Source organism: Aphanomyces invadans (assembly GCF_000520115.1).
Source record: "Aphanomyces invadans strain NJM9701 unplaced genomic scaffold supercont1.1, whole genome shotgun sequence".
Lineage (NCBI taxonomy): Eukaryota > Oomycota > Saprolegniomycetes > Saprolegniales > Verrucalvaceae > Aphanomyces > Aphanomyces invadans.
The window spans coordinates 1,446,336-1,455,910 of NW_008580146.1; the positions used below are offsets into that span (position 1 = coordinate 1,446,336).

The 9,575-nt window shown below is 54.4% G+C and overlaps 3 protein-coding genes across 3 annotated transcripts; 2 read left to right on the forward strand and 1 right to left on the reverse strand.

Annotated features, from left to right (window-relative positions):
* Positions 1 to 22: 22 nt before the first annotated feature.
* Positions 23 to 4,883, forward strand: H310_00424 (hypothetical protein; the record flags this gene model as incomplete). Its single annotated transcript, XM_008863213.1, has 15 exons — positions 23 to 373; positions 445 to 653; positions 703 to 790; positions 842 to 960; positions 1,027 to 1,110; positions 1,174 to 1,332; positions 1,391 to 1,727; positions 1,778 to 2,448; positions 2,505 to 2,607; positions 2,670 to 2,762; positions 2,826 to 3,388; positions 3,441 to 3,672; positions 3,739 to 4,047; positions 4,098 to 4,299; positions 4,362 to 4,883. 15 exons carry the CDS (start codon positions 23 to 25, stop codon positions 4,826 to 4,828), a joined length of 3,987 nt encoding a protein of 1,328 aa, XP_008861435.1. The 3' UTR covers positions 4,829 to 4,883.
* Positions 4,840 to 6,526, reverse strand: H310_00425 (hypothetical protein). Its single transcript, XM_008863214.1, has 3 exons — positions 5,950 to 6,526; positions 5,271 to 5,904; positions 4,840 to 5,216 (listed from the first exon to the last, which is right to left on the reverse strand). The coding sequence occupies exons 1-3, from the start codon at positions 6,492 to 6,494 to the stop codon at positions 4,884 to 4,886; spliced, it is 1,512 nt and encodes a 503-aa protein (XP_008861436.1). The 5' UTR covers positions 6,495 to 6,526; the 3' UTR covers positions 4,840 to 4,883.
* Positions 6,527 to 8,625: 2,099 nt separating this feature from the next.
* H310_00426 (hypothetical protein) lies at positions 8,626 to 9,264 on the forward strand (the record flags this gene model as incomplete). The annotated part of the gene is made up of 1 exon (XM_008863215.1): positions 8,626 to 9,264. A coding segment is annotated over one exon (639 nt), but the record flags the coding sequence as incomplete, so codon positions are not given.
* Between the last annotated feature and the right edge of the window lie 311 nt (positions 9,265 to 9,575).

Sequence of the window (9,575 nt, forward strand, 5' to 3'; positions counted from 1 at the left end):
TCGATTTGTGGATCTAGTGAACATGAGCACACCAGCGGCGGCGATGGAGCCGAGCGTATTGATCAATTACTACATTCGCAAGGGGTGGTTCGACCATGTCCAGCGATTGTGCGAAAGCATCCTGGATAAGAAGGGAAACGACCCTGTCATCTCGTTCTGGCGGTGCTTTGGCATTGCGATGGAAGGCAGTCAATCGTCAGCGATCCGGGAGCTCGAGAGCCTCAAGAAGAAGAAGGAGGTGGAACTTCCGTGCATCCACGCGCTCATTTTCGCCCACAACAAGTGCAAGAACGTGGACCACGAAGAAATAGCACAGCTTGAGATGCAAGTAGTGATTGCCGAAGAAAGTGCGGGAGAGACGGCGCAACTCTTGGTAAGTCCTTGAGTTACATTCATCATGATAGTTAGTTGTGCGGGAGATTTCACGGCGCGTCTGTCGTCTAGTGCGCCAACTTCTTCTGGCATATCAAGGAGTACAGCAAAGCTAGAAAGACCCTCGAATCGCTGATGGGTGGCCGAATTGCAGCGACGACACCGATTCAAGTAAAAGCCACCATCTTGCGCGGGTGGATCGACCTGACGGCCGAGCCCAAAACCAAGCGCGACACGGAGCTCCGAGACAACAGCATTTCGTTTTTCACCGAAGTCAAGAGGTATACAAGTGCGGCAAGCCACCACGCATAACTTACGAAGAAATCGTAGCGCTAACGACCCCGAGCAGCTCTTGGGGGTTGCCAAGTACCACGACATGAAGCGAGCGTATTCCAAGTCATTGGAATGCTACGACGAGGTCGCTTTGCTGGCGACTGCCTCTTGCCGCTGACGTTGGCTCGACGTCTAGATCATTGTCAAGTACACGTGGTTCAAAGAAGCATTGAGTGAGAAAGCGCTCGTGCTACTCAAGACTGGCGAATGGGACCAGTGCGTCGACAGCGCTGAGCGTGCGCTGGCCAACAGCTCGTACGTCCCTGCCGCCATCCATTCATGCAAATGTCGACCTGCCCTCACCATTACGACGTCCATCAGGAACGACATCGACGCCTTGCGGTTGCTGATTCTCTACTTGTTGACCCGGGAAGGACGCCCAAAGGAAGCTGCAAATCGCATTCGGTACAACCGACAATCCATCCATGCATCAAGTCGATGATGATGCCCATCCATCGCCGTGTTTAGAGACTTGATGAAGGCGCTGTCATCGACAGAGTCGTCAAACCCGCAGCTCTTTTACGACATTGGACGATGCATCGCACGTATTTCCGACAAGAACCAGGAAGTCTTGTCGTGCAACTTGTGTTTCGTCGACCAAGCCGTCAAGCTGTCGCCGGACTGCGGGTATGCCCTCAGGAACTCCCCCAGGCAATCCTTTCCTCCGACGTTGTGCACTGTGTAGCACGTTTCGCGCCGAACGAGGGTACCAACGGTCCCTCATGGGCGACTATTCTGAAGCGATCGAGTCGTACAAGGAAGCGCTCAAGCTGGACGAAAGTAACGAGTCGGCGCTGCATGGGCTCATCTATTGCCAGATCAAGCTTGGCCAAGTGGACGACGCGGCGCAGCAAATGGAGTTTCTTAGCGTGATTCAGGAGAGCATCGGGAACGCCAGTGCCGACTTTGTGCTGCTCCAAGCGATGCTGAGCTGGCACAAGGATGGTGACCGCGTCAAGCAAGTCAAGTATTTGCAGTCCGCCGTGCAGTGCCACATGGACAAACTGAAGGATGTCGTCCAGGTGGGGTGTGCTGCCATTACAGCGATTGATAGCCACGGGTTCTGGGGTAGACGGGGGACCTGTCCACGTACGACATGATGAGCATGCTGAACCCGCAGTTCCTGGTCGAAATTGCAACCGAGTTCATCAAGCTGGACGGCCTCGACGACAGCAAGAGCATGGCGTCGCGCGGGGTGTCCATCCTGGAGAAGCTCGTGAACAAGTCGCCCGGGTTTATCGAGATACAATTTATCCTGGCCAACACCAAGTTTTGCTCCAACGACTTTGACGACGCGTACCGAATTTGCAACGCGATCCTCAAGATGAATCCCGTGCACTCGCATGCGCATTTGCTCGTCGCGCGCATTTGCTTGGAACGCGAGCATTTCAAAGCCGCATCGAGCAGTCTCGATCAAGCGCTCAGCCACGACTTTTCTGTGCGCCAGTCGCCGTCGTTCCATATCATCAAGGCAAAATTGATGGAGAATGATGGCAACTTGAAGGAAGCGCTCGCGATTCTTCAGAACGCGATGAAGGCCACGACGTCGTCGTCGTCGTCGACGGCAACCAATGCCAGTAAAGGCGGCAAACGCTCCAGCGCCACGACCGCCGCCCCACCCGCCACCGACATGACTTTGTTTGATAAAGCATCGATTTACATCCAAATGGCCACGGTTCAAGCCCAGCTCAACAACGTTGGCGAAGCCACGCGACTGGTGAAAGAAGCACTCCAAGTGTTCAAGTACGACGCGTTGTCCACGCATGATGAAGTCGATTTCCTCATGGATTCCATTCTAGGGGCACGACGCAAGAAGTTCGTGTCTTGGTCGCAAACAGCGAGTTGGCCATTAAGCGCGGCGACTTTGACAATGCCATCGTCATGCTCAATAACGTGCCGCAGGTATTGAGCACGGCTGCGACAGGATACAAAAATGCGACCTGACCGATGTCCTGGTCTTGAAGGAGTCGCCAGCGTACATCAAAGCGCAAATGATCAAGGCCGACATTTACTTGCAGCATCGAAAGGAAAAGCAGCTGTACGCTGAGTGCTACAAGGTGCGAAGCCATTCCGTTGTGGCGACAGACCTCGACTGACAGGCATGATGTGCCGCCTTGCAGGAACTCGTCCGCCTCAACCCGACGGCCGAGTCGCTAATTCGCTTGGCGGAAGCGTACTTGCGCATCCAGCAGCTGGATGATGCGATCGAGTCGTACCGGTCGGCGCTCGTGCTCAGTCCCAACGACGCCTCGCTCGCGAGCCGCATCGGCCACATCCTCGTCAAGAAACATGACTACATTTCCGCCATCGAATACTACGAGACAGCGCTGCGAGCCGCCCCGGACCAAACGCCGCTCCGTCGCGACTTGGCGAGTTTGCTGGCTAAGCTGTCGCATTTCGATCAGGCCTTACGGGTCGTGAACGCGGCGCCGGCGGCCCCGGCCCGCACGGAGATCAAGGACATGCTGGACGACATCAACCTCCAAATGATCCTCCCCGACATTTACAACGGGCTCGACCGCAAGGACGAATGCATCGACCGGCTGCAAAAGGTCATCGCGATGCAAAAAGTCGTCCTCGATAAGCTCCGCGACGAGCAGCCTGACGAAATTTTCCGGCAAACCAACCAACTGGCCAACACGAATTTCAAACTCGCCCAGATCTACGCTACCAAGAAAGACTCGTATGCTGGCCGTACCACCGCTCGATGCCTGACGACTGTGTTGTTGCCACAGGGAAAACGTGATGAAGTACTGCACGATGGCGCTCCGGGCCAACGAGTCCCACGAAGAAGCGATCTTGTGCCTCGCTCGCATCTACAACCAGCAACAAAACCTCGAGCAATGCCAGATCAAGTGCTCGACGCTGTTGCGTTTGAATCCTGCGCATGAAGAAGCTGCCATGATGCTGGCCGACATAATGCTTCAAAAGGACGACAACGAGTCGGCCATCTTTCACTTTCAGAACGTACGTCGACGACTCGCTGGCCGTCCATTCATGTTAGCTGAAATGATTGTTGTGTGTTTGGTCTAGCTGCTCGAAAGCAAACCCGACAACTTTACCGTGCTCAGCCGGTTTATCGTGATGCTGCGCCAAGCTGGCAAGCTGGACCGTGTGCCGCGGTTCCTCAAGCTCGCAGAACGAGCTGGACCACGCGTCGCTCACTCCGCCGGCCTCCACTACTGCAAAGGGCTCTACCATCGGTTCCAAAACAACATCCACGACGCGATCCAAGAGCTAAACTTTGCACGAAAGGACAGCGAGTGGGGCCAGCGGGCCCTCGTCCATATGGTTGAGATCTACATCAATCCGGACAATGAAAATTTGTGGGACAACCCAGACGTACGATCGAGAAGTCGATTCAAATGGAGATGTTGACGCCTTGTCCGCAGGAGGCGACGAAAGACCAAGTCGAGAACATCCGCATTGCAAACGCTCTTCTGGACGAACTCGCGCCGGAGAAGACGATGCGCATTCGCGTCCTCGAGTGTTATGCGGCCATGTCGGCCAAGAACAAGGCGATGGTCGAAAAGGCGACAGCGACGTTACTTGAGTTGCTCGAAGAGGACCGCGACAACGTCCCCGCCTTGCTCGGTAATGAAAGACCGACCTCCCAAGATTTTTTTCGTTCATCACATTCGCTGCTGCAATGGTAGCCCTGGCGACGGCTTACATGCTGGCGAAACAACAACCCAAGGCGCGCAACCAGCTCAAACGCATCGCCAAGATGAATTACGACTCGACAATCGCAGACGAATTCGAACGGAGCTACATCTTGCTCGCTGACATCTACGTGAGCCGGTCTAAGTACGACTTGGCGCAGGAGCTGTGCAAGAAGGCGCTCCAACACAACAAGAGTTCGGGCAAGGCGTGGGAGCTCCTGGGGCTTATCATGGAGAAGGAACAGTCGTACCAGGACGCAGCCGACTGCTATCACGAGGCGTGGAAGTGCGGCGGCGAAGCGTCGGCCCCCATCGGGTTCAAGCTCGCGTTCAACTACCTCAAGGCAAAGCGGTTTGTCGAGGCGATCGATGTGTCTCAAAAGGTGCTCGATAAGTTCCCCGACTACCCCAAGATCCGCAAAGAGATTCGAGAAAAGGCGCAGGCCGGGCTCCGTCCGTAGCAGTCGATGCATGCAGCCAAGATAAATACTCTATATACATTCCGTACGTGTGCGTTTATCCAGCGATCGCAAACGACTTGGGCACCATCTTCTTGGGCTTGTTCTCGACGTTTTGGCAGATTTCAATGTGCTGCTGCGCCCCCGACGGTGCAAACTTTCGCTGGCAGCACGGACACGTAACCAACGTCGCTTGGTACTCGAGGAATGACCCAGCCAAGCTCGATTTGGACAAGTGCCCGCCTGTGCTATGGGGCGCCTTGGGTCGCTTTGTAGTGGACGGCTTGGCCATTTGCTTCACCGCATCTTTCTTGGACGCGTGGTGGTTGTTCCATGTTGTTTCCGTGCCGAATACGCGCGGACACACTGCCTCGTGTTTATTCAATCGACCCTTTCCAACGACAGCCAAGTCAATCGAGACCAACTCACGATGACATGCATATACCTCGGCAAAGCTGCGGTGGCAGTATCTGCATTGCTCAATCGCATCTTGCCGACGGGACTGCGCGGCGGCGTCCGTCGTCTGCTTGAGCCGCAATAGGCTCAACTTTGTGTTCAGATCCACATGCATCGTCATGACATCGTCGCTACCCTCAACCCGATCGGACTTGTCGCGCGTCGTCGGCTGGAGAGTATGACGCCGACGCTGCTTGAGCAAAACCAGGGGGTCTCCATGTGGTTTCTCGATGCTCGAGTCGTGGCCATTGTTGTCGGCGCCGTGGTACACAGAGTACACAGATGCGTAGTGCAGGTACCGGTCGCTCGTCTGGGTGTCGGCATCACTAGTTTGCTTGACAAACAACTCACTTGCAATGTCCACGGCTTCCTCGTACATGGCTGTGCGCTGTTCCTTGTGTGTACGAAGCAGATCGCATGTGGTCATGTGAGGCATGAGCTCCCACACACGGCATTGCATGCCACAGAACATGCAATACATGGTCTTGTTGGCCTGTTGCATCGTCAAAGTGGCCGGCGAGGGATTCACGCCGGCGACGGTGGAAGTGTCGACGGCGAAGTCGGTGGACATAGACTTGGGTGCTGCAACGTCGGACCGATTGACGACAATGGCGTTCTCGGGGCTAGGAAGGCATTGAAATAAAACATAGGAAAGAGACGATTCGTACCATGTCCACGAAGTTTCTCGGGTCCGGCGATTGTAGAAGTACTTCTTTCCATCCTCCGTGAATGCTTCCTTCCACTCGTCCAGTGGTTGATGTGTTTGTGTCGCCGGCGCGACTCGCCGGTGGGGGCCATTTGTAGAGTCCGTCGACATATTGATGTTTGAGATCGACGATGCACTGGATTTAGTGGATGAGTGAACGCTTGGAGCTGCCGCAGAAGACGACGTCGATAGCCGACCGGACGAGGTAAAGGTGGCGAGTGATTGCTGCATCTCCTCTTCGTGAGCTTTGCGACGCTGAATGCGTTCGTTAATCTTTTCCGCATCCAAGAGCAGCTTGGTGTCCATTTCCCGCTCCAGGCGGCGCAACCATGACAAGTCACTGCCAGATTTCGGAGATGTGGACGCGACCACCGTCGTCAAGGTTGGCATTGTCACGTCGTCATGGTCAAGACCGCCCACATCTTCCAGCGAGAGATCTTCCACATGATGATCTTGCTCAAGGAGCGTGGACGACACGTCCGAGTCATGCATCGTATTCAGTTCCATCGTTTCGTCGCTTGGTGTTGTCCTCCTTTCTCCACCTTCTGGAATGGTTCCAATAAGGAATTTTGTCATTCGAGTTGACCAATCATAGATTTAGAATCAATTTAAAGCAGCCAATCAAATTGCGTTGTGCCTACAGGGCGGCATCCTTTCCCAGCGCCTCTATGGCGTGCAGCGTCTTCGTCTTGGCAACTTCTGGATGCTTCCTATGAACGGAATGTCGATCCAATTCATTTCTCTGACACATCAAGGATGCCGCCACGGCTAGTTATGCCTTCGAGCAACATGCCCTCTTCGAGGACTCCCCATACTGAGCATATTCATCGCACCTCTTCGCTGCATACAACTGCCTCATCATTTGTAGTTTGCATTGTTGAAATTTCCCGCGCTCCATGAAGACGGATCATCCGGATCCGGAAGCGAAGAACTCGGTGACGAAAGGTCATGGTCATGATTGTGATTTACAGTACTAGTTCATCATTGCATCGTTGATGTCTGCCAGCGACGGCGTAGCGTCGCTGAAGTACGAGGTTGAAGCTCGTCCTGCAAGCGCCAGTAGGAAGAACAACTGAACACATGAAAGGAGTTTATTAAACAAATCAATTCACGTCTCGATTTGCCTACTTCGTCCCTGTCGGTCTACACATATTCACTCATTATACGTAGAAAAAGAGCATAACATCAACCCAAAGCCTCGCCATAGCACGTCCGCAGCAGTAATTTCAGCGACATTTTTGTGCATAGAGTCCAAGGCTGTTGCCAGTTCGTCGACATGACGCTTCACCTCAGCATTGACCCAGCAATCTCCAACAACCGGACTTCCTTGGGGTGTACAATACCACCAGTCAAGGGTGGGGTCGCGGGAGTCCTGTAGAGGTCGTAACAAGGACAATCCCCATCAAACGGTCAGACGGTTGCTGGTTCAAAGCACATTGAACTAGAGGTAGAGTTGAGGGCCATGCTCCCAGCTCCAAACGCACTTCACTTCAAAGTGTCTTCAGGGTCCGGACAATGGCCCGATTGACTACTTCAACAGTCCCGCTCGCCCGCGGACAATGTGACGTAACAAAATCATGGTGCGCACTGAACGGCGGGGAGACTTTGTGGATGATCTCGTTTTTGAAATGCGACCCACAGTCAGACACCCACGTCTTCACAACACCAAACAGACGAAACCACTCCATCAGCACAGCATCTGTCGCCGCGGTGGTGGCAGACGTGCTGGCATGCAAACGGACAAACCCGCTCATGTCATCCTTGACCACAAGGACATATTTCAACCCGTCTCCGGACGACGGGAGCGACAACCAGTTGAAATGAATAAGCTCATTACGCTTCGTCGCATGAAATGCTTCACCACAAGGACGGAGGATGATTTCTCCGTCGACCACCACGCAATGCAAACATGCGACGACAAAACGTTTGACATCGGTCTAAGAAGACATCCACTCGAACATGTCGGCGACGGATGCCGTGGTTGCTTCAACTCTCTGGTGGCCAGCGACCCCGGCATGAGCCATCACACAGATACGCATTTGCATATCGAGGGCGTCGTCCGGGATCCAGATCTTCCACAACGGCGTCACAGAACACTACTTCTTTGCACTATACAAAGCAGCAGCTTCAATTTCCCAATAATCTCCTTGTAGTGCCGTAATCACCTCGGCCGTCGGCCAGACGAAGTCATCGTGTACAGGGGATACTAACGCCAGTTTCTCAACCTAGCTCCACGGCCTTCGACCTCGACGCTCCCAGTCGCAGTACCAATGCCCCCGGCAACAACCGTAGGATTCCCCCATCGACGTAGGAGGTCCACCCACAGGTTGTCTTCCTCGGCCACATACTCGACGACGTAAGGAAACGTCGACATCATCAGCACCCAACACTGGAGCTTGTGTTCCTCGTACTTGGCCACGTTGGAGTTGTAACCCAAAGGGTTAAACTTGCAAACGAGGTTGCGGTGGTCAGTGAACAAGCGGAAACTCTCGGGTCGTACAATAAGGTATTCCGGTCTCTTCAGAAAATCCTTCTCGTGAGTCCTGTTTCTGAGAACTGTCCTTCTCGCAAGTCCTCCATAACTTCGATCGAAGTTTTTTCGAAGTTTTGTTGAGATAAGGCAGTTAAAGAGTTAACGATGCTTCCGTTGCCCATGCCACCAAGCGACCTCGCTATGTCGCCCGCCATCACGAACCAACGTGAAAAGACCCCCCTCTCTGGCGGCTTGCTCAGCCGTCATTTCCCAAGTTACCTTTCAGGTACTTCCGACGTTGGTCAGGGCAGTCTTCGGGCCGTCCAGTACAACGACGACGACATCCACGGGGTCATCCTGACCGACAGACGCCATGTCGGCGCCAACGCCAAGCCCAACGACCACCATGTCGGCGCCGCCACTCTGACCAACCACCACCATGTCGTCACCGTCACCCCGTCCAACGACCACCATGTCGCCGCCGCCACTCGGACCAACCACCATCATGTCGCCGCCGCCACCCTGCCCAACGACCACCATGTCGGCGCCGCCACTCGGACCAACCACCACCATGTCGGCGTCGCCACCGATCCCAACGTCCACCACGCAATCGTCGCCACGTTGCCCAACGCCCACAAAGTCGGCGTCAACGCCGAGCCCAACGACCAGCATGTCGGCGCCGCCACCCATCCCAACTTCCACCACGCAATCGTCGCCACGTTGCCCAACGCCCACATAATCGGCGTCAACGCCGAGCCCAACGATTACCATGTCGCCGCCGCCACCATGCCCAACGACCACCATGTTTCACCCATCCCTGCCATATTCATAATCCAAAGGATTATGAATTGCGTATGCACACCATTCGCCGTATCAGCGAATGCCGCAGCGTCCGTACTGGGCTTGACGGTTTGTGATGAATTCTTCACAGAGTGGGCTCAAATTGCGAGTAACGTTCGTGAATTTGCGCTGCAACAAGGTTTCCAGGTTGCACTCGCAAATTCTAGTGGAAAATTGCGACGCTGGGTGTGCAAGACAGTGGACGCGTGTCCCTTCGACATTCGTGCTGGAAAGAGAAAAGATGGAAACGTGAGGGGTGTCTAATCGCTAATTGT

What these genes read in the sequence shown, in the direction of transcription:
- H310_00425 (XM_008863214.1), bottom strand. Translation starts at nt 6,494, where the DNA reads ATGGAACTGAATACGATGCATGACTCGGACGTGTCGTCCACGCTCCTT. An exon ending in CGAGAAACTTCGTGGACATG is followed by an intron (nt 5,905 to 5,949) that starts GTACGAATCGTC and finishes ATGCCTTCCTAG; the next exon opens with CCCCGAGAACGCCATTGTCG. An exon ending in GCCACCGCAGCTTTGCCGAG is followed by an intron (nt 5,217 to 5,270) that starts GTATATGCATGT and finishes GTCGTTGGAAAG; the next exon opens with GGTCGATTGAATAAACACGA.